The 24,545-nt window shown below is 38.8% G+C and overlaps 1 protein-coding gene across 1 annotated transcript; it reads left to right on the forward strand.

Moving 5' to 3' along the window:
• The first annotated feature begins 243 nt into the window (after positions 1–243).
• Positions 244–23,996, forward strand: atr (ATR checkpoint kinase). The gene is made up of 48 exons (XM_087779507.1): positions 244–397; positions 524–615; positions 1,564–1,716; positions 1,793–2,694; positions 2,775–2,914; positions 3,243–3,413; positions 3,625–3,788; positions 3,856–4,008; positions 4,923–5,121; positions 5,198–5,442; positions 5,575–5,771; positions 5,912–6,012; positions 6,113–6,284; positions 6,364–6,513; positions 6,650–6,844; positions 7,794–7,889; positions 8,632–8,721; positions 8,852–8,947; positions 9,328–9,458; positions 10,777–10,920; positions 11,008–11,101; positions 11,168–11,293; positions 12,002–12,208; positions 12,412–12,525; positions 12,596–12,711; positions 12,779–12,899; positions 14,012–14,149; positions 14,223–14,391; positions 14,774–14,940; positions 15,748–15,912; positions 16,451–16,542; positions 16,622–16,713; positions 17,056–17,233; positions 17,640–17,825; positions 17,910–18,069; positions 18,876–19,055; positions 19,710–19,852; positions 19,923–20,020; positions 20,106–20,335; positions 21,230–21,364; positions 21,428–21,628; positions 22,075–22,218; positions 22,448–22,598; positions 22,792–22,948; positions 23,012–23,165; positions 23,231–23,382; positions 23,621–23,726; positions 23,800–23,996. The coding sequence occupies exons 1-48, from the start codon at positions 345–347 to the stop codon at positions 23,971–23,973; spliced, it is 7,794 nt and encodes a 2,597-aa protein (XP_087635633.1). The 5' UTR covers positions 244–344; the 3' UTR covers positions 23,974–23,996.
• Positions 23,997–24,545: the final 549 nt, after the last annotated feature.

Consider the following 24,545-nt stretch of genomic DNA (forward strand, 5'->3'; position numbering starts at 1 on the left):
TATATTGCAGAGAATTTAAGAGGAACCCCCCCAGAAATAATCCTAAAACTGGGTCAAATGCTCTTGTCTTCCAAATAAATCCATTCATGCTCTCCATTGTTGTCTTACTTATTGTAAAACAATCATAGGAAGGTTGTGCACAACTTTGTGAATTTCTCCTGACCGTTTCGCGCAAACTAAATAATGTCACTTGCGAGCTTCCGTATCACAACAACTATACGTCATAGTGGAGCGAAAGTTTTGACGGCATGTGTGCGTCGACACCTTCCACTAGTGAAACAAATATGAACATATTTATCTAAGAAACAAGCAATAAACGGCGAGAGGTAACTTCGGACGTTAAAATGGAAGGCCTGGAGATGTCGGCGATGATTCCAGCTCTACAGGAGCTAGCAAGGTTAGCATGCGGCTAAAGTTGACGTCAAAGGAACCAAATAAACATTATTTATTTTTTCTTTTAAGATGTAATACGTGGTTGAGCATTTAAAATTGTGCAAATGTGGTTTTGTGCTTATATTTACAGTTCCAGCGCGAACGACTATGGCCAGGCTGTGTTGAAACCAAGACAGATTCTGTGTCAGTTCATTGACAGGATTTTGACAGATGTGGACGTTGGTCAGTAAAATAACCATCAATTTTTTTTTAATATATTTATGTCTTATTGACAAAATGATGGGCATAACATCATACATACATCTGCGTTTTTTGCTTGAAAAATAAGTAATTTAAGTGAATTTGGGATTTTTTCTTTGAAGAACTGTATTACATCTTTCAACCAGGTTGAAATGGATGGCTTTTCCACAATAAAAGTATTTAGCATCGAGCTATTGGTAAAGTAAATATTGGGATTTCTAAATGACTCAAGTGATTATTATTAAGTAAGGAAGTTGCAGAGATGGCCAACAATAGACGGGGCTGCAGTTGGTTCTTGATAACGTAGAAAAAGTAGCATGACCAATATAAGTTTAAGTTAGGGCAAGAGAAAAACATGTTTAGAAATTACAATTTCAATCGTTGTCACATGTGTCCTGTATATCGGACAGCTAAAGTGAACCCTGTATACAACCCTGCCACGGATAAGGAAGGACTAGCCTGCACATGAAGATGCTGAGCACACATTTACTTTCTCTCACCAATTTTCATCGTTTTGGAAACCCAACTCCCCTTCACTTTTGTTTTTAAACTTAATTGATCTCAATTTACCAGTTGTTGAGGAGGTATCAAGGGAAAACTTGGAAAGTTTATAACAAGATGTGATTCAGTTATGAAAATAAAACTTTTTATGCACTTGAAAAGTCAAATTTCTTTCATTACAGTTCCCTCCACAGGTTATCGACAACACTGAGCTTATACATGTACCTAATAAAGCAGTATATATCAATTGAATAGAAGTTTTTTTTTGGATACAATTAACTTAACATACAGTATGTGTTGCTGTTTAATCATAATGTACCTGGTAATTGAACATATGTGTACTATCATCATGAATAACATGATGTCACATTGTTTATTAAACAGGAACTTTCTTTAAAAAAAATGTAATTGTTGAATTTGTTCTTTCAGTCGCTATTGGGCTGAATAAAAAATCCTCATCAGAGCCGGCCTGCGTCATGCTGCTAGACTTTGTGCAACATATAATAAAATCCTCGTCCCTTATGTTCGCCAACCCGGCGTGCCAGCCTGCCGAATATCCTGACACCACTCAGAGTTGTACTGGTAAGGGATCATGATGAATCCTGTGAAAGGTAACTTACTGAATAAGTCATTTCCAAACTTGTCTCCTGTGTTTCAGACTTCAGTAACTGGGTGGCAGTGCGTTTGCTGCGTGTGACTGCTGCGCCAGAATGCGACAGCATCCACAAGCGAGTGTCTGCTGTCCTTTGCTCTTTGTTGCACACTCTGAGAGTCAGGGCTTCATATATCTTCGGTTGCCTCGTTCAGGAGATGATCTTGCTCGCTGAGCACCTCAGCAACATCCTGACCACTCATGTTTGCTCACTGGGTGGAGTGGAAGCACCTTTGTATCTTCCCCTACGGATCCAATGGCCCGTCACACTGGAACATTTTTGTGTTTCGCACCTGTCCAGCTCTTTGTTTCTAACCCCTTCTCCTCTAACTCTTTCATCGCCTGCCTCACTGGAATCCCTGACTGCAGTTGTGATCGACGTCATCACTGACAATCTGAGAGGGGTTATCTCACGGCGCGACCTCAGTGTTGCCTGGGAAACGGCGTGTACCATCATGGCTAATGGAACCCCAAGACTGCGTAAAGCCTGCTTGGTCATGCTTCGAAGAGTGGTGGAGCTTGGTGGATTTCCCCAAAGACAAGGCCATGACTTCTTCACTGCCTACCTTCATTTACTGGGCATTCACTCCGACACATGTGCAACCATTTCAGATGAACTTTACGAAGGGGAACTGCTGAATCTAACACGCTGCCTCTTTCACTCAGCAGATGTTGCTTCTACTCACTTTGAACAAATCCACCTCTCCCAACTCTTTGAGTGTGTGTGCTCACTCGGAGAGACGGAAGCCAAAACGGGAAAAGAAATGACAGAATGTCTATGTGTGTTGTTTAAGTTCTGTCTTTCTGTTGCACCATCTAATGAGAGCGAGTCTTTATTAAGAAGGCAGCGAGTCGCAGAAGTATGCCGAAAGCTAGCATGCAGTATCGGAAAAGAAAACCAAGCAGAAGTTTGTATTTATTTTCAATCCAACTGAATTGTCTTTCTCCTAAATAACCATATTTTATACACATTTCTTTTTTTTCCCAGTGTGTTGAGGGGTTTTTCCAAGCTGCACTTGAAGCTGAAGCTTTAATAGTGATGCAGGAGTTAGAAGATGGTGAGACCGTTGCAAAGAAATCTTGCCGATCTGTCACAAGCTCCGTTAAAGATGCAACCAAAACAATGATGTGAGTATGAGTTCAAAAATATGGACAGATTATGTGTCAAGCAAGCATTAATTTAATTTGCAAGATTATTTTTAAGGCACCAATAAATACAATACATTATTCACTTGAATGATTATGTTATTTCTCAAACCTTCAGATTCATATCCGCCTTTTTTACTTTTACCGTTTTTAATATGTATCCTTTGCAACTTAAACATTTTTAATACATTCAAAATAGCATGTTATTAATTTACCACATATACATGTGAGTTACAATGAGTTATACTATCTTTTTGAGATGACATTAGAAAAAATGTAATTCTAACAGATGGATTTATGTGTCTTTAAGTGAGGTGGACATGCGTGCTCGCAGTGAGGCCTGGGCAGTGGCCAGTAGCCGGCTGGATGAGCTACTCACATTCTTGGACTCTGCTCAACCAGAGAAAGCAGAAACTTCCTCAGCTCTAAAGGGGGTCGCACTGATCCTCCACCTGTCTGCTGCGTGCTACTTTCCCACCAGGTGAATACAAACATCAATCCATTTTTGATGATAGTAATACTGATAGGTAACCATAAAAGTAATAATAGTCTTTAATTAATTTAGTAGGACGGTGGTAAAAGCATCAATTTTTAACTTCTGTCTTACATTTTCATTCTTTGAATTAGTATGTTCTCCTTTTAACTATGATCCTTGTATTTGTCCCAATGAATTAACAACATTTTGTTCTTAGCTCCTCGACTCTGCTTTGGGTGTCTGCCGAGACTCTCAGCCGCATCATAGAAAGCTGCCAGTCAGTCCTGGAGGGCGACTCAAAGCCTGTTACAGACCATGATTACTATCAAGATGCTGTCCGAACAACTGTCCAGACACTTGACTGTGTACTCTACCTTACTTGTAAGAACTGAATTTACTTCTGTTAAGTTTACAATCATCAGCTTCTACTGTATTTGTTCCTGTGCAGTGAAATCCCAAAGTGAACACAAGCTCCATGAGTGTGTGTGTGCTCTCTTGTCCCTTCCCTGGGTGTGTGAAAATACAACTGTGTCTGCATTTAAGAGCTGCAAGTTCCCCTCTTGGGTCACTGCCTTGGCCCGAAGGCTCGGCCTCTGTTTTTGTGAGTATTTATGTTTTTTAATATCACAAATGAACTTGTAATGCAAATGCTTCTTCTTTCCTTTGAAAAAACTGACACTTCATTTAAACATATGTTGAATTTGAAAAGTGAAAGAACATATGTTACTAATTGTATCAAAATGTAACAAAAAAAAGTCAATAGGTGTGTTTTGTATTAATTTAAGATTGTAGAATAAGTCATTTTAGATCAGTTTGTTTTTGTAGACAGTGTTTTTTAAGATACATTTCTGAGCATTTCTGTTTTTGACAGTATAATGCATAAATAAAAATAATAATATAATTTGAATTGTTGCAAATACTTTATATACATGTATTTTACTTACTTTATTTTTCTTTATTTATTCTGAATGCATACCACTCCAGTTACTACTTGAGGTTTCGCCCCGAAATATTTATCAAAGAGAAAATAATGTGTGAATTTGAGTTTCTCTTAAATTGATCTTGAACCTCTATTTTACTCACCAATATGTGTCTGTTTGTACAAAACTCTCTTTTCATTGAAATATTTACATTGGTAAATGGGCTTGTTAACCATAACCAACTTCAAGGGACTCATTGTATAAACAAAGTGGGGTGTGATTAAAGCTGGCTGAAGGAGGAGTGAAGCCATTATTACTTTACAATGGACTCGGCTCTCGTAAGCTATTGTTCACCTAGATTTCAGACGGGGAGAATTTTCATGAAGTAGCAACTTCAAAACTGTAGCTTTTTTGTGGTCTCTGGTGTTAGTAACAATTTCATAAAATAATGTTGTTGTGTAATTCAAAATTTGAATTAATAGTAACAAAAAACAAAAATGTTTTACATGATATGTTTTTTTTTCCCTTTACACTCATAACAATTTCAGGTCCTTAATATTAAACATCTAAATACGTTGCTCTCTTGTTGAACCAGCTGCTGAAGTCGGCGCTCACTGTGTCTCCCTGATGGCCGTCCTGGGCCGCGACGTGTGCCAGACGTGGCGAATGTTCGTGTTTTCTAAGGCACTGGAAAGCGAAGAAGACACAGTGAGATCAGCAGCCGTCCGGTCCTTTCCTCTTCTCCTTCATCACCTGCAACCAAAACACCAGAGCATCATCAATTCAAACCTGCTGTACGTTTAAACTCAGTGACTGTAATTATACACATTTTTTTATGTTAGATTGTAAATGTACTTCCTATCTTAACAGTCCTAAGTTGGAGGATGATTCGGTGCATGTGAAAACGGAGCTTGCACGAATTGTTGGTCACCTCAGCTGCATCCAGTCAGGACTATCTGTCCTCACTTCTTCCCAGTCCAACGGTCCGATTTTCTGCCGTCGTCTCAGTCTCGCTTCACAACATTCTGAAGAAGTAATTCCATCACTGAAGGCATCTTTTGTCAAACCATTCCTTCCCCTGTTGAGACAAAAATCCCCCAGTGCTGTTAAACAAGGTAATGTACAGTTTCTGTTAATGAAATGCTCAAGAATTAAACGTTCTATTCACCTGTGGAATGCACGGTACTGTTAAAAAAAGATCTATGAGAAAAGGTTTGAATTAAATACGTTTTTTTTTTACTTGACAGCATTCCTGGAAGGGCTGCCTCACCTTTGTCAACACGTGAATCTGGTCGGAGGCGACAGTACCTCCAAGGAAATGTTGTCTTCTGTAATCAGTCTAATGGAGGATTCTGATCAAGTGGTCCGAACTCAGTTCGGCGAGTCCGTTCGCTTTTTATTAACAGAACCCACTCAAAGCTCCCAAGACGGATATCTCAGTGACGTAAGTCAATGATTTAAAGTATTTTCTTTGACAGATGAATAAGTACAAACTGAATTCTGTAAGAGTTTACAGTTACGTTTTTCTTCTTGCTGATGTTTTTGTTGCTGAGTGAATCACAATCTTTTGTATTATCTACCCAGTTTCTGGTTTCCCGACTTAAGGAGGCTTTCAACAATGCAAGGATTAATAGAGACGATGCGTTGCGCAATACACTCATCCTCACCACAGGAGAAATTGGCAGGTACATTTTCCAGGCCCTTAAAACATAAAATCTATTGTTCCCATGAGATTGATTGAATTGTGACTATATTCTGCTGTTCATTTTTACCATCTCAAATCAGAGCCTCTCAGGGAAATTTGGTCTCCTTCTCACTTCTTCGGCTGCTCCACTGTCTTCTGTCCAAGTCATCGCTGGTTTCCGTCGCTGCCTCCACTCAGATCCGAGCCCTAGCTGCTGCCAAGGGCCTCAAACTTCAAACCCTCTTCAATCAGTACAAGAACCCAATTTGCCAGGTACAAAATGACAGAAGTGTATTTTCGGTGAATAAAAAGTGTTTTATTTTACTTCATTCATTTCTTTGTCTTTTTTCAGTTTCTAGTCGAGTCACTTCATTCCCGCCACGCATCAGCCCTGCGCAGCACTCAGGGCAGCGAGTCGGCCCATCAGAGAGAGCTGGCTCTGGACAGCCTGGCACAGATCGCACATGCGTTTGACTTCCCAGATCTCCACCGCTTTCTTTCTGTAAGCACAGTGATTCACATAATATATGCCCAATATGTAGTTTTCAACATAAAAATGTCCTCTCTATAGCTTAGAACCAAATATAATGTGTTTTTGCACCAGTTGATAATGTCCTCTTTTCTTTGTCTGTATACAGCGGACCCTGCAGGTACTTTTGCCCTATCTGGCCGCTAAGGCCAGTACCACAGGTTCTGCGCTCATCCGTTGCCTGGCCAATGAGCTAAAAGCCAACCGGCGAGAGATTCTTCTGAGCAACTTTAAGTACATTTTCAGCCACCTGGTCTGTTCATGCACCAAAGAGGAGTTGGAAAGGGCCTTCCATTACCTGCAGGTATAGATGACTTTTGTTTAAACTGTAGTAGTAACGCGTCACGCATGGCTGAACACACAAGACGGTTTCAATTGAATCAATGATGGAAAACGCAGAGAAATGTATACAACGCAGCTTTAAGTTAAAGATGTTTGAGCTCACCGTTGAAGACGGAAATAGACGTTCTGCAAGTAAGCTTGCCGGCAATAGATGGATGGCGAGGTCTGAGAAATGGCAGCATGAAGAACTTAGTCAATACAAAAAAATATACAAAAACTTGGAGAGAAAATAAAAGCAGGTGACTTGAACTAGCCAATTAATGTTCTGGAAACGCTTTTGGTTTATTTTTTTATTCATCCAGTCAGATGAAGGAAAACATTTGATTTTGATTTATATAACATGTTAACACAATATAACGATAGCCTTAGAATATACAATTTATTTTTATTAATTATTAATCATAATTATGTATTGTTTATGTCTCTAGTCCAAAAATTATGGTATTTTATTTCTCTATGTATATTATTGTTAATTAAAGAAAACAAAAAGTGCAATAACTCAAGTGCCAAGAACGTTAAAAAGTGCTTTACAAATAATAATTGCTTACCCACTTACTTACAAACAAAGCAAACAAAAACAACTAGATCAATATAACCTTTGCAAGTGTCTATTAGAGTAACCATTGCACCAGGTAACTAGATCAGTTTCATTTCTAAATCTCTTACAAGTGTGCCTATAAAACATGTTGTGGATTAAACATTATTAACAGATTTCATCACTGCAGCAACAAAGTTGATTTATCAGTATCATTGTATGCTGTGCTTTATGAAGCTAACTCTTCCGGCCAAGCGAGCACAAATCAGACAAGTGATTAACTGAAACCTTCCTTAAGTCGGATGGATAACCACCAAGATTATTTGTAGCCAAGCCTAAAATGAATGCTTTATTTCTTTGCATGGAACTGGTCCAGAGTGAGACGGAGATTGAACTGGGTTCTCTGCTGCGACAAGACTTTCAGGGTCTTCATAATGAGCTGTTGCTGCGACTAGGGGAGCACTACCAGCAGGTATTGGTCTTTTTTTATATTAAAGTTGTTTTAGTATCTAAAATGAGGAACGACTTAGTCTATATAAAGGGCAAATGATGTCAATTTGGGATTGATGATGCGGTGTGTCGAACCTCAATGTTTGACCAATCACAGCAGAGTGAGTGTGGTTATGGTAAACAAGATTTAATCTCCAGAAAAAGTGTTTTCAGTAGGTGGGGCTTAGGTACATTTTCTAATGGAAAATGTTTCAATTAAGAGACAGTTTTGTACAAACAGACACAAACTGATGACTACAATGATGTCCAACATCTATTTAAGAAACACTTAAATCAACACATTAAGCGGTTGTTACAGTATATCATGTTTTAAATAAATGGAAACATTATAAGTGACAAACTTGGCCTCCAGTAATTGATGAAACATACCAGTCTGTGTGATTCATATGTTTATTTATCAAATGCACATGAATTAAATTTTTATAAAGACACCTGCGATTTTGAAATAGGGGCAAAGTACATGGTACTAGGCTTGGATAAATGATGTTTTAACCAACTTCTTACTCCTTAATTTGCACCAGAATAAGATATGGCAAAACTTTTTTTTCCATCTGCAACTGAGTTTTAAGTTGATTTTGCTTGTGTTTTATTCTTTCGTTGAAAATAGTTAATATGTTTGATTTGTGATGTTTTTTTCTGTGGTATGTGGTGGAATGACGTTTACAGTTTAAAAGTAAAACCTACCCACCATTTTGTATTTGCAGGTATTTAATGGCCTCTGTATTCTAGCTTCGTTTGCATCAAACGATGATCCATACAGGGGTCCCCGTAATATCACGACCACTGAATACATGGTGAGCGTATACAGTACAACACAATTATAATATTTTAAATGTATCTATAGATGTATACATACATATTTATTTCTGTTTTAAACCATCACTATGCTGATGTATTGAATGACATATGTTTTCGTGGGAACAGGCAGACTATCTTCAACCAAAACTCCTTGGGATTCTGGCTTTCTTCAACATGCAGCTGCTCAGCTCTAGAGCAGGAGAGAAGGACAGAAAAAAGTTGGTGAGTAAATCTTATTGTCTTGGGTTGGTGGGAAATTAAACTTCCCACATTATTACTCTATTAATCTAATGCAGAAAGATCCTTAATATTCCTCAAGTTAAAGAGGATAAATCATTATTTTTTTCAACTATTTAATATAAAATTGTAATGTAATGCAATTTCAGTTTTTTTAATACACTGTACATTAAATATCCATGAAACTTGTTACGATCAAAACTATAGTTTTACTCTGACTTCTTAAGGGCTACACATATACAATCAAATGGTTATATTTGGCCTCCTGGCCTTACCTCGGCCAAGTAATATAATAGTATCGTAATATAATTGAAATTGTCTCAGTAGTCGTTTATTTGTTGTTGTTTTCTTTGTGTGACACACAGGTGTTGACCAGTGTGATGGCTTTAATGAAACTGATGGGATCCAAACACATCAGCTCTGTGAGGGTGAAGATGATGACCACACTGAGGACCGGTCTCAGGCACAGAGAGGACTTCCCCCTGCTCTGCTGCCAGTAAGTTCCCTTTTAACAAGATTGATTTTGTCATCGTTAGTTATAAAATCTATTTTATTTTTTTTAGAATCGTTAAGACTGCTTATTTATTATCTGGTTTAACCTTTGTCTGCAGGTTGCCTTTATACTTTATCAGATGTATTACAATAGTGTAAAAGGAGTTGAATGCTACGTAGTCAATTGTCAAGAGGCAAGATTGAAGACTCTTTATTGTCATTATACAGCATTTAAAGTTCCATTTTTTTTAAGACCTCTAGCATTAATAAAGGTTTATAAAACTAAAAAGAGTCTGATTTTAAAGTATAAAGCATAGTATAATGTTGAAAATGTTAAGATACCTATTCAGTGCTGGGCAGCATGGCCTGTAACAAACATGTCCTGCAACAATGCATCTCAATGTGTTTGCGGTATCCCTTGTGTTGTCTATGGGTGGAGATGAACAACCTCCCTGTCTTCCAGAAATACATATGTAGTGGTTGAGGTCGTTCACCTTGACCACTTGACAACAGAAGGGATAACATTTGTTTTCCTGCCTTCGTGTCACTTTGACCCTGAGATAACATAAGGGTTAGTTTAAATTTGGATGCATATAATTATGACATTATCGGTTGCTGCGTTGTAGGGAAGCAGTGGAAATATAGTGTTTAAAGTATTAGATTGGTCACTTCTGCAGAATTAAAATACTTTACTTAATAGTTGTTTTCAGAGGTCTTAATCTCCTTTATCTTATGTATTTTAATAGGACCAGTTGTTATTCTTTTGCCTTGTTTGTGATCTTACAAGTGATAGAAGTCGTTTGCGGTATACTATAATGCTGTTTTTGTTTCTCATCCTTCCTTGTGTAATGATCTGTGATCATTTTGAATATTTTTTATCTTTCATGATTTTGATTTCTATTTTTCAAGTCAAACCTACTACAGAATTTTTTAATTATTTATTTATGTCTTTTTTATCTTTGATTTGATTTATGTATTTATTTGATCGTTTTTACATGTATTTATTAAAGTTTTTATGGATGGATGTGTAATTGCTGCCGGACAAAATAATTTCTCCTCAGGGGGATCAATAAAGTATCCATCTAGCTATCATGTAATGAAAAGTAACGGTAGCAAAATAAATCTTTGTCTTTTTTTTCTAAATAAACAAAAAAAAATCTAATTTAAGAGAATAATACAATTAATGTTAAGGAAGACGGTTCAATCTGCATCTATATACTTGCATTGTTTCGGATCGACATGACAAAGTGTTCTGCACTTTAATATTCATATGTTTGTCCTTGAAACACCAGCATTCTCTGATTGAATTTCTTTCTGGACAGGACATGGGAATGTTTTGTTCGAAGCGTTGAGCCCGCGCACCTCGGTCCTCTGCTGAGTCATGTTATTGTTGCCCTGCTCCCACTTATTCCCCTTCAGCCAAAAGAAACTGCATCTATCATAAGTTTCTTGATACTGGACAACAGGTAACTGCTCATCGTCATTGACGTGAACTCTATTTGTTGTCATAGTGATGGAAAGACTAATCACATCTGCATTAAAACCTTTCACAGGGAGGAAGTTAGCGACTACCTTCATGAGATCTACTTTCTACCTGAACAGCCTGAGCTCAGGGACATCCATACTGTTCTGCAAAACTACAAAAAGGTTTTTTATTATTTACTGTTTAAACTTTAGCAACATTGTAGTTTGACATGTCTCCTGTCCTTTCAGCTGACGGCCAGTAGCAGCGACCTGGCTGCAGCACTGCAACTCTCAATGAGAGCCGTGCAGCATGAAAATGTAGACGTCAGGATTCATGCTCTCACAAGCCTCAGAGACTTGATGCACAGCAACCAGGTACATCCTATTATTCTGTTAAATTCAATTAAATATCAACAATATACAACATTTTTTTGAAGTAGTAGTTTAGAGCAGAACTCTCTAGCTATTATTTTAAAAAATGGTTTTCATTACGTAACTTTGTCTTGGTGACAGACCTGGAGACTAATGTCTTTCTTGTAACAAAATGTTACAAGAAAGAATGACTTAATTAGATTTTTTTTTTTGTAAACAAGCGTACATGCGGAAAACTGAGAATTTACAACGTGGAACTTGCAGTATACCCGCAGTAGGGGGAGCCAGAAACACTACTTAAAACTTTCTAAGCTTAAATCTTTAGTGTACTTTTTCCATTGAAATGTCTTTTTATTTCCTTTTATTTTATGGCATTTTTGAATGAAGTTTGGACATTTTTGTTTTATGGAATTTCACCATCCCCAGGCAGCAAAATAGTTTAATTTATGTGAGTATTTCGTTCTTTGCAATCAGGACGTGAAGAGGATTTATAGCAATATTTTAGATCGTTTTCCAGGAAACAAATAATTGTCTTAAATGCTCATAACTAAATAAAATACAATGCAAACAGCAATAAAAACTAATAAATGTTGAGCAGTATTGATTGGTTAGATGACTATTGGATTATATTTGCTGTAATGTAAATCTTAATACTTGACAGCTGTACAATGAGCTTTAAATGTTTAAACATTTTTGTCTTTGGCTTTTCAGGATTGGTTGCTGCGTCAGGTCTGCGCGAGTGAAGCGGTTGAGCCGGTGATTTCTAGTCTGGTGTCTGTTCTGCTCAAGGGCTGCCAGGACTCGTCTCCAGAAGCAAGGTTGCTGTGTGGGGAGTGCCTGGGGGAGCTCGGAGCCGTGGATCCTGGACGTTTGGACTTGTCGCAGACACACACTCATGGGGATCGCAATACTTTTGTGGTACATAGAACCAGCTGTTTGCCACTAGTGCTATTTGGTGCCTTTTCATGATTTTTAAATGTATTTATTTTTCAAGTTAGAGAATATTATATACGTCGTGACTTATGTTTTACATTTTTTAGATCAATTCTGTTCATTTATTTTTTCAAAATATGATTTCAGCCAAATTAACACGTGGAAATATACATGTTTTTTCCCGCCAGAGTGGAGTTGATGATCCTAATTTTGCCTACGAACTTATCACTGAACTGACCAGAACCTTTCTGGCTTATGCTGATGACGTGAGAGCTCAAGACTCTGCTGCCTATGCAATACAGGTAAACAGAATGAAACCTCATCTTATAAAGACATTTTTTTAATGTTATATTTTATTTATCCGTACGGCAGGAACTGCTTTCCATTTTTGAGTGCCGAGAGGCTCGAACAGATTCTACTGGACGCCGTCTTTGGAGGAGATTTCCGGAGCAGATCCAGGAAATACTCGAGCCTCATCTCAACAGCAGGTGGAAGATATGACTGAACTTTTCCAATATTTTCTGTATTTAAGACTCTTTTCATTCCTATCTACAGGTATAAGAGCAGCCAGAAAGAAGTCAACTGGTCTAAACTCAAGAAGCCGGTCTATTTAAGCAAAACAGGCACCAAATTCTCAGATTGGTCTGCCACCTGGGCTGGATACCTGATTAGCAAGGTGACTTTATTCTAACCCTTTATAGTGCTTGGGGACCCCTTTCCATTTTTACCAAAGAAAAAAATAACTATAATTTCCATGAAGAACATTTACCAGTTTCCAATTTGTAACGACTCCCGAATATACAAACATCGTACACTTTGATTCAGTACACAGGTGGTCGGTAACACAGAACTCTTTTAAGCTTCACTCTGTCTGGGGCTTCTGGTGTGTATGTTGAAGCCTCACATTTCTAGAGGTTAACTCCATTTTGATTAGAATTGCCCATTTTAACAGTTGGAGGAGCCATGGGAAAAAGCAAGGGTTTAGAGTCATCCTGCACCTGGTAGATAGAATATGTTGCCAGCATATCACATCATCTGATCTTTCCCTCAAACAAGCTGGGACAGAAGCTCCTGAAGAGGAAGCTAAACCTGGGGGGAACGATATGAAAAAAAAAAACTTTGAGCTGCACCAACTACTGCTGACTTTAAAGTATGGCAAGAAAGTGGTCAAATCATAATTACATTGCACTAAGATAAGAAAGTCTGAGACGGACCAGCTGTAAAAGGAACAGAAAAGTTACCTTAGAGTTATTTAATAAATCTAAATAAATTTGCTAATATTACTAAATTTAATATATTGCTTATAATTGAGATGAAGAGACATCTATCGGGTATTCAAGCATTTAAAAAAAAGGTAATTCTTAAAACCCATAAAAAGTTAAAATTGCTTTTACATATCTTCACATTAGGTTTGCCATATTTCACATTAAAACAAATTTAAAGTATTATTTTCATGTTTTGCTTTAATAAAGTAGCCTCACAAGGATATTCAAGTTGGCTTAAACATTTATTTTCTGACTGAAAGCAATAAAACAAGTAAATAAATTAGTTTTTAAATATGAATTAGTGTTGGCACTCAAAAGTCTGTAGACGTTATAACTGCTATTGATGATTTTGCATTCTTTGTCCGACAGAGTATGTGTTGCTGGTTCATGCTTCCTTTTTATTGGCACAGCTTTAGGCTGTGGTCAAACCAGAACCATATTAAGTTTTAAATCTTGAGATGTTTATTAATGGTTTCTATTTGAAGACGTTTATATGACAAGCGTTATTTTCGGGGGTTAACAGGTGAGACATGAACTGGCCGGCAAGGTTTTCACCTCTTGCAGTTTCATCATCAAACACGACTACAAAGTCACCATCTACCTGCTGCCGCACATCCTTCTCTACATGCTGCTCGGCTGCACCGACACAGAGCAGCAAGAGGTACTTTTTAATTGACATTTGCGCTCCTAATGGAAGAAGGGCAGAGGTAATAATGGCTAAATGAACTCCTCAGGTGAGAGAGGAGATGCTCTCTGTGCTGACGGATGGGGACGGTCGAGACGCGGGGGTTCAGGAGGCGGCCTCCAGCCTGTCACAGCTCAGCACACAGACTGTCTTCAGCATGTTGTCTCACCTCACGCAGTGGAGTCGACACATCCTCTACGCCAAACCAAACAACAGCGGTAAGATGTTTTTGTAACACCCTTTTTATAACATGTCACTTCTAATCCAGTGACATCATATCTAACTCCTATTTCAGTTAGTACTACAGTATGTTTTCTTAACAAAACCTGAAGCTTTTTTTGTTTTGTTAGTAACTTCTACATTCAAAAATGTTGTTTAACTGGCAAAATAAAGGCATGACAGGTTTGTCTATTTAATAGTTGACCTTAATTATTTATGTTTGCTTAAGTTTAAACACTGGGATCTTTAAAGGTGAGTGTGTCCCGACTACTGTGCCACACATATAATGACTCAGCAGGCCTTGGATTTGACACTTTTATGTGTATCTTTTGAATAAACCTGTTAAAATAATGTTTATTTTATTCAAATGTGTTTTTCTAGAGGGCGGTGAATACCTGCGAGTGGTCGGCTTCCTGAAAGGAATCCCACAGGACATCATGGCCAAGGCTTCGCTCCGCTCCAAAGCGTACACTCGTGCCCTCATGCACTTTGAAGCCTACATCCTAGAAAACAAAGAAAGCATCCAGGACCACCTTACTTTCCTGCAGGTGATTTGGCAAAAAACACGTAGAAGTTCCGAAATCTCTTAAGAATCTCCTCAAGTAAAAATAGTCACTCTGAATAAAGTTAATTTATCCATCTAAATAAAAAATTATATTGAATTTACTTAGTTGGAATAAAAGTTACTTTTTCTTTTTGTGAAGAGCATGTGTAGAAAATATGATAAAATAATCCAGATATTTTTTAAATAAAACGTGCAAACACATTGTATTTTCAACTTCAGGAAGTATTGTTTTAGTAAGAATAAATACTATTCAAATTGTAAAATACTTCAAACACATCCTTTAAATAATATGGAATAGTTTTCTACCAGTTACTTTTAATGAAGTGTCAAATCATAAGATAGTTATCACAAGACACTTTAAATACCACTTTAAAAGAGGAAGGAACAAACGGGTCCCGGCAAATCACAAGAAGCGTCAGGTGCAAGAAAAAACACAGCTTGCTTACACCCTACTCTAACTTTAATTTTATCCATAAAATAAGAATACCTCTCAATGACAATACTTTTTAAGATTACGATTTGGTACCAAAGCGTTTGTTGGGAAACTCCTTAATCCTGAAACGTATCATTTATGCATCAAGACATTTTTTTTTTTTTGTGTTGAGTCCTCCATAGATAAGGTGGTTGTGCACCGTCCGACTATTTACTGTAAGGGTGCTTGTCTTGGCAGTTTCTCATGATGTCAAATCCTTTTGTCCTGTGTTCCAATAATAAATCCTAAGAATTGTTAATGATACAAAATGTCTCATGTCAAAAGTGATAATGCGTAAAATGGTTATTATTCTTACAGACCCTTTATGCTGCAATGCATGAACCTGATGGCGTGAGAGGGGTGAACGCTGTGCGGAGAGAAGAACCGTCACTGCGGGAGCAGATTTTGGAGCACAAGAGTATCGGGCTGCTCAGTGATGCAACGGCTTGTTATGACCGTGCCATCCAACTGGAGCCTGACCAGGTACCGTTAGTCCATCCAGTTAAAAACATGAGTAAGGATTAAATATTGAGGACAAAAGTTTAAACTTAGATGTGCTGATTGACATAACAATGCGTCATTTGAAAAAAATGAGTTTTGTCAAATCATTGGAAACATCCTGTTAAAATCATTCATATTCTCTTACATTATATTTAATGTGTTGGTTACCAGTGTTGTTTAGATTTAAATTACTGTTATGTATAATATTCAAGAAACAACCAAGTGAAGTTTTAGGATTCTACAACCAGTTTAAGTGAAATTCTATTATCTGGCACCAAAAGAGCGAGTTTGTATGTTCTCATGCAATAAAAATGCAACATTAACGGATCATTGTTAAAATTGAGTTTCAAAATGCTTATTTTGGATGCCTTGTATATGGAACTAGGTGAGAATACAAACTAAGATTGTGAAAATAGATTAAATTTTAAATCAAGCTCAACACTATCATCTATAACCTCTGTCTAATGAATCACCTAAAGAAATGTACTGTTACATTTTTGGCTTTCATTCTTTTGTCTAGATTGGACACTATCATGGGGTCATGACCTCCATGCTCGGCCTGGGTCAACTGTCGACAGTCATCACACAGGTCAACGGTGTCTTGGCCAACAGGTGAGGAATATAAAGTGAAAGAGTCAAATCAACTAATGTCTATCAAGATGTAAACCGTTATGAACTGGTGAATCTTTAGGCAGCAATGGAAGTCTGAGTTGAACACCTACAGAGTGGAAGCAGCCTGGAAACTTGGCAAATGGGATCTACTGGAGGATTACTTGAGTTCAGGTAGGAATGTTTACTTGTCAAGAATCCACATTTCGAAAATGTTGGATCTTAAAGCAACAATGTGTTATATTTTGACAGTTTTATTATTCGTTCTCATCTGCTCTACATAACTTAGTCTAGACAACTGGCCTGAGAGTCTGTGAGACAGTGTTTTCTTTTGAAGTTCTTTTTGATGTTACAGGGAATATAAAATGGAAAACTTAATAAAAGAGCCTTTATGTTGCTTTTAATCAAATGTACTTTATATGTAGAGATTGGCAATGGTGTAACAGAGACTTCACAACATTAAAGTAACACGATTAGACCAAGAGTAATTAACGCATTTCTAACTTTTCTTTTCAGACCGCCAGTCCAGCAGCTGGGGGCTCACGCTAGGTGAGCTGCTTCTGTCGGCAAAGAAGAAGGATGCCGAGAGTTTCTACGAGAAGCTGAAGCTGGTCAGGAAGGAGCAGGTGGTCCCACTTTCTGCGGCCAGCTACGAGTTCGGAACATACCAGAGAGGCTACGAGTACATCGTCAGGTCTGTCGGACCATCATCTGCTATATCTTTATAGCAGAGAACTAAACCAACCATAGATGAAGAATCTTAAACTTAACATGCTAATCTTAATTGGGATTTAACCCTTGTGTTATCTCAGGGTCAAAGTGACCTGAAGGCCTGAAAACAAATGTGTTTGTGGTATCCCTTATGTTGTCTTGTTAGGAGAATAGTTAACAGACTGTACAGCTATTAGGGTCTTTCCTGAATAAAAAATACATTTATGTATCTTTATGTTTAAATTAGTTTTTAGTGAAGTTATAAAACTAGCTCTTATAATTTGAGATAAAGGAGTGGCACAGTGGTCCGGATAAATGATACATTTACTTTGGACATCATTTTTTTAAACACTTTTTCAAGTAAACTAACTTGTGTTTCATGTTTCCAGACTCCACATGCTCAGTGAGTTGGAGCACTCCTTTACGGAGCTGAATAAACACAAGGATGTCCATAAGGTCAATCTGGATCAAGTTTCCTTACATTGGTCCGACCGACTGGAGATGACCCAGAAGTCCTTCAGGGCAAAAGAGCCTATCCTGGCTCTCCGTCGTGCCCTCCTGAGCCTCGGATCAATGTAAGGAGGTTCCGACCGTTGTGCAAAAACGTCGGACTCATGTCATCAACATCTATTCTGTGATCTGTGATGTCATTTTCAAAGGCCAATGAGTGAAGAGCTGGTGGGAGAGTCCTGGCTGCAGAGCGCTCGAGTGGCTCGCAAAGGTGGACACCATCAGACTGCCTTCAATGCCCTGCTGAATGCAAAAAACACACATCTGGCTGAATTGGTGACAGAGAAGGCAAAGTGGCTCTGGTCCAAGGTAAATGCATACAAGTTCCTTGTTTCTACATTTTATTTTTGGAATTATTGAATTAAAAAAATTGAATATTTTCCAAATGAATTAATCTTTTAACATGAAGGGTATTCTAATTCCAATAGTAACATTTAAAACAACGTTATAAATTAAATAATTTGTTGCCTTTTAAATTTAACATACAACTATAAGTACAATACTACGACCATGGTTTGGTGAAAGGTCCTCTTGGTATTTTGGCTGGTGGCACTATAACACACATTTCTATATTGAATTTTAAATCCTAAAATTGTAAAAAATATGTATTCAAATTTCATTTTAAGTTTATTTTTAGAATGTTGGATAAACACTATGCGGGGAAATATTGTATTAATTCTGAAAATGTTCTTTTTTTCAAATTCAATTATTTAAAATAAAATGTATTCAACCTAGAAATTATTAAATTAAATTAGTCAAAAAATAAATCAATGCTTAAAAAACAACAACATTTCAATACATAAAATATAAAGTTTATACATTTGAAAAGTTAAATTCCACATAAAACCTTCAAAAGGGGGCGTCATAGCTCAGATGGTAGAGTGGTTGCCTGCAGTCCAAAAGGTTGCAGGTTCAATCCCAGCTATAGACAAGCTTGTGTCGTTGTGTCCCTGAGCAAGACACTTTACCCTGATTGCTCCTGATGGTAGACTTGGCGCAGGTGTGCAGCCTACTCCCATCCCCTCGCGGGACAAATAAGGGATTCTAAAAAAATTTTTTAAAAAAAGACAGTTTGTCTGTCCAAACCAAACCTCAGTGTGTGTCGTTTTCTTCAGGGAGATGTTCATCAGGCTCTGATCGTTCTGCAAAAGGGAGTTGCTCAGTGTTTCTCTGACGATGAGCTCCAGATAGACACTCGCTCACTGCAGACAAAGGGCAAGGCAATGCTCCTGGTCGGCCGCTTCATGGAGGAGACGGCTAATTTCGAGTCAAATGCAATCATGAAGGCTTATAAGGTAATTTTTTTTTTTTACATGACTGTGTAGTACAAAAACTATATACTGTTTTTGTAAACAAACAAAAAAAACCTGCTGTATATATTTATTCAAGATTTTAAGCAATTGCAGTTACACTTGTCCGACACGCGAGGTCGCCAGAAACAACGTTTTCAAGCTATAAGTCCCGCTCATTTCATTGAGTCGTTTTCCGAAAGCAACCAGTGGATTTGACCAGAATTTGAAGTCCTTCAATGTCATTTTTACTTTATGGAAGTCACTGTATAACCCACAGTGTGTTCCTTAGCTCATTTTACACACTGGCATCTTTATAGATCAGTATATCAATATGAACATGAATCTATTTTGATTTGAACTAACCATCCGGGAGGACTTGGCAGATATTTTTGACACGTGTAGTCACTACAACCTAATGCAGAGAACAATGGCAACTAAGTTCTAAGTGATTTTTATATTTTCTTTTATGACTAATCTAAACTAAACCTTTTTTTGTAGTTTTCTGATTGTGGATCGCATCAGCTGCAAATGTGTCTTCCCTGCAAACACATGCCACTAAATAAATTCCATAAGATATCAAAATACACAGAGTACAAAATAAGCTAATGTAGGTTTTAAATACTATTTCATCTATCATCGTCTTTGTCTTTGTTGCAGGACGTCACTAACCTTCTGCCAGAATGGGAAGATGGAAACTTCTATCTGGCCAAGTATTACGACAAAGTGATGCCGATGGTGACGGATAACAAGCTGGAGAAGCAGGGAAACCTCATCAGATACATCGTCACGTATTTTGGAAAGTAAGAACGCTACCTTTTTGCAACTTTGATGAAGGAGTGATTCATATCCTGGATTTCTTTTTTGTGGCAGAGCTCTACAGTATGGAAATCAGTACATCTATCAGGCCATGCCCCGCATGCTTTCGCTCTGGTTAGATTTTGGAGCCAAAGTGTGCGAGTGCGAGAAAGGTGAGTGTTTAAAGAGAATGTCAATCTTGGATCTTGGTCATGCTGGAGAAAAGCTTGATGGATTTATTCACCCTCTCTACCACAGCCGGCCGAGCGGATCGTCAGATGCGACAGGAGCTGGGCAGAATCAACGCCGCGATGAGTGACAACTGTGCCAACCTGGCGCCTTATCAGTTCCTGACCGCCTTCTCGCAGCTCATCTCCAGGGTCTGTCACTCCAGCGATGAGGTCTTCTCCGTCCTCATGAGCATCGTGGCCAAGGTTTTCCTGGCGTACCCCCAGCAGGCCATGTGGTTGATGACCGCGGTCTCCAAGGTAGTTTATAGGGATGATTGCCAAGAATCTGGTGATACGCGTATCACAATACAAGAGCAACAATACAATGTATTTGTATTTAACGAGTGAAAGCATGTCTCTTGACAAAGTCGTAACTGCTTTCATTTTTGCTGTTCTCATCTTTAAAAGCTGCAAACTTCAACTGTATCCTCTCATCCTCAGTCATCGCTGGGATCTTGCTTTATTTCCCTGTTCTTTTGGCACGGAGAAGGGATTTAGTCTTGCCATCTAGCGACCAAATCTTTAACTGCAACACACAATTGAACAATTGCTGTGAATATTGTGTTGGGGTGGGACTGTGTCCAAGAGGAACGTCAACAGGTTGGACAGGTTGATCAGGAAGGCTGGTTCTGTGGTTGGAATGAAGCTGGACTCACTGGTGACAGTTGCAGAGAGATCATTGAACAAACTACTGTCCATCATGGTTGATGACAGTCATCCTCTGAACACTGTCATCAGTAAGCAGAGAAGAAGATGAAACACGAATGCTCCTCCAATGATGCAACACTAATAGACTCAGGGACTCATTCATTCCTCGTGCTGTAAGATTGTATAATGAGTTTGGGGGCAGGAGCAGATTGGAATGTTATTCTATGATAATCTTTGTATCCTTATATTTGCACTTTGTCATCCCTTGCACTTTGTTCTTTTATTTGCTCTTCTTTCTGAAACTATCGCTTACTGTCAACTGGAAACCCAATTTCAGGTTTCCAAGTCTATTTAATGTAATCATTAATGTTAATTCTAAATAAAAAAGCGATACATTACGGTGGAATATCGTTAAATAAAATATTGTGATATTTTCTACCACGCATGACTCGTTCTAACTATTTATAGTTGGTGATGGATTCCTTTTCTCTTTTTTTGCTGCAGTCGACCTATCCGATGAGAAAGAACCGCTGCAGTCAGATCCTCAAAAAAGCCATCAGCCTCAAGTCTTCGCTGGATAAATTCATCGGCGATGCCAACAGGCTGACCGACTGGATGCTGCAGCTCTGCAACAAGCCGGTACACATGAACGCACATTTGTAAGAAATAAATCAGATTGACGGCGGCTGTGTTTACGTGCAGGCGGACGGCAACAGCACCACCCTCAGCATGGGCGTCCACTTCAAGCCATTGAAGCGTCTGGTCGAGGACGCCAGTTTCAGCCAGATCCTGATTCCCCTGCAGATTGTCCTCATCCCCACCTTACCCTGCACCGGTGGCACCAGCACGGACCACGATCCGTTTCCTGGACACTGGGCATACATCGATAGCTTCGACGACTCGGTGAGTTACTAAAGTGTTACCGCAAAAAAGTTTGATTTACGATGTCGGGGATGTGATCAGCTTTACTGTATGTTTTGGACAGAAGAGGTCACTCTTCAGCAGCAATGGCATAATGTAACCATGCAGCTCTCTGTCTGTGGAACTGAGTAGAAAAGTGATTTGGTTTGATTCAATTTTGTTTTAATTCACTGTTAAAAAACAGCCATTTTATTGTATATTTACAAAGACAATTCATTCAAGTCAAGCAAATAGTTTACTTTTATTATTTATTTCAAGATTATATCAGATTTAATTTTTTGAAATTGGTTCCCCCAAATCTTTATAGAATTATATTGACACTAAGATAACACTGGTTTATTTCCACGTGTCTCAGAGTAATAACAATAATCAACATTTCTGTCGGAGGTTCAACCCTCAAAACACCTGAATATATTGTGGTCTTCAAGGTGGAGGTCCTGACCTCCCTACAGAAACCAAAGAAGATCGGTCTGAGGGGTTCAGATGGACGGAGCTACACCATGATGTGTAAACCTAAAGACGACCTGAGGAAAGACTGCAGGCTAATGGAGTTCAATTGCCTCATTAACAAGGTGTGTGGACTTTAGATTTCCCAAATGTTTTGAATATCTTACTGTTTGATTGACAGCGTCAGGGTGAGTCTGACTTTGTGTGTGTGTGTGTGTGTGTGTGTGTGTGTGTGTGTGTGTGTGTGTGTGTGTGTGTGTGTGTGTGTGTGTGTGTGTGTGTGTGTGTGTGTGTGTGTGTGTGTGTGTGTGTGTGTGTGTGTGTGTGTGTGTGTGTGTGTGTGTGTGTGTTCAGTGCCTCCGTAAAGATGCCGAGTCCAGAGGAAGAGAGCTGCACATCCGCACGTATGCAGTGATTCCTCTCAACGAGGAGTGTGGCATCGTAGAATGGGTCAGCAACACTGCCGGGCTGCGACCCATTCTCACCAAACTCTACAAGGAGAGAGGTAAACTTGAGGGATTTGTTTTATGGCAGATGCAGGGAAACGATGAACTCCCATGATGCCCTTCTAGACGTTCTAATTATCTAACTTGTCTTTTTCTCACGGATGACATGTATTTTCATATTTGTGGACGTGATAAAGGAATAACATGACTTGACCCTGGCTTGCTTTTGTCTCAAACGCAAATGTCCGCCAGGAATCTTCTTGTCCGGTAAAGAGTTACGAAAGCTGCTTCTGCCCAAAACGGCTCCCCTTGAGGAGAAACTTCGAATCCACAAAGAAGTGCTGTGTGCTCGACACCCTCCGGTGTTCCACGAGTGGTTTCTCAAGACCTTCCCCGACCCAACTTCATGGTACGAGTTGATTTCTGTCGTTTTGTTGACCCCCTGGTAAATGTTGATACGTTTTGCCAACAGGTACAGCAGTCGCTCTGCGTACTGCCGCTCAATCGCTGTCATGTCCATGGTTGGTTACATCCTTGGTCTGGGAGATCGGCACGGAGAGAATATCCTCTTCGACTCGTTCACCGGAGAATGTGTTCATGTGGATTTCAACTGTCTCTTCAACAAGGTTTGATCGTTTCCTAACGGAAAGGGGGAAAATCATTGACCCTTTATTCCTCTTCACTCCACTAGGGGGAGACTTTCGACGTCCCTGAGGTGGTTCCCTTCCGACTCACCCAGAACATGGTCCACGCCATGGGGCCGATGGGCACAGAGGGCCTCTTCCGGCAGGCCTGTGAGGTCACTCTGAGACTGATGAGGGATCAGAGGGAGCCCCTTATGAGGTCAGAAAACCTTTTACACGGTTGTTTGTCAAGTACAACTTTAGCTCTCGCTCTTGAACGTAAACAGATGAGAGACATGCAGTCATAGCTTTCATCAGGGAGAGTTTAAAAATATATACTGGTCCAGTTTCCTGTTGTTGGTCGGCAAATATGGAGAGCTATTGTACAAGAAGGAAGGTTTTACACTAAAATAAAAAGTAAGGAGGCCTCACTGGTGTGTTTGCTATTTTCCTGTAAGTGTTCTGAAGACCTTCCTGCATGACCCGCTGGTGGAATGGAGCAAACAAAGCAAAGGTTTGTCTAAAGCTCAGCCCAACGAGACGGGAGAGATCGTGAATGAAAAGGTGTGTTACTGACGGTTATTCGAGTTTTTATCATGGTTGTTATTGTTTCTCATTTTCTCGTCTGCTCGGCCAGGCTAAGACTCACGTGTGCGACATCGAGCAGCGTCTCCAGGGAGTGATCAAGAGCCGGAACAAAGTTCTGGGTCTACCTTTGTCCATAGAAGGTCATGTTCACTACCTCATAGAAGAGGCCACGGACGACAAGCTGCTGTGTCAGATGTATCTCGGATGGGGGCCTTACTTGTAAATACCTGTTTGAAGAATTAAATGCTAGTTGTGTTCACAAACGCTGTACGTCATGTCTTTTAATCTCTTAACCCTTCTTAGTGTCTCCCACCTTCCCGGTCACTTTGTTCTAATCTTCTTTCTGCCGACTGTTTTCCTTCCACTCGTCTTATCAGAACACATTTAACAAAATAACTAGAACCAGATTTCACTTGCTCAGGCACATACAACAAAATGAATAGATTAAATTGTGGACACTGGTTTAATCTGTAGAAAGACCACTGTCGTACTTCAGATGAGATAAAATAAGATTTTTTTTTTAATCAACATTTAAGACTGAGCCTGGAATAGATATGTTATTGTTATAGAAATAACATTATAAACATTTTATACATTTAATAAATATACCTGTCAACTGAGTTTTGTGCCAACTATGTTTATGTGACACAAATACACATTATTTTCATAATAAAACATCCATCATATATACATACAGATGTTTTGTATGCATAAAATCTATATCTATCACTGCCTGATGATGAAGCTATTTATATAGCTTTATATTCTGCAGTAATGGGAAAGTGCGGTTCTGAA

Source organism: Callionymus lyra, chromosome 18 (genome assembly GCF_982586985.1).
Source record: "Callionymus lyra chromosome 18, fCalLyr1.hap1.1, whole genome shotgun sequence".
In the NCBI taxonomy this organism is placed as follows: domain Eukaryota; kingdom Metazoa; phylum Chordata; class Actinopteri; order Syngnathiformes; family Callionymidae; genus Callionymus; species Callionymus lyra.

Coding starts and splice junctions, on each gene's coding strand:
- atr (XM_087779507.1), top strand. CDS start 345: ATGGAAGGCCTGGAGATGTCGGCGATGATTCCAGCTCTACAGGAGCTA. Junction 5,443..5,574: donor CCCCAGTGCTGTTAAACAAG/GTAATGTACAGT, acceptor TTTACTTGACAG/CATTCCTGGAAGGGCTGCCT. Junction 8,948..9,327: donor AGAAGGACAGAAAAAAGTTG/GTGAGTAAATCT, acceptor TGTGACACACAG/GTGTTGACCAGTGTGATGGC.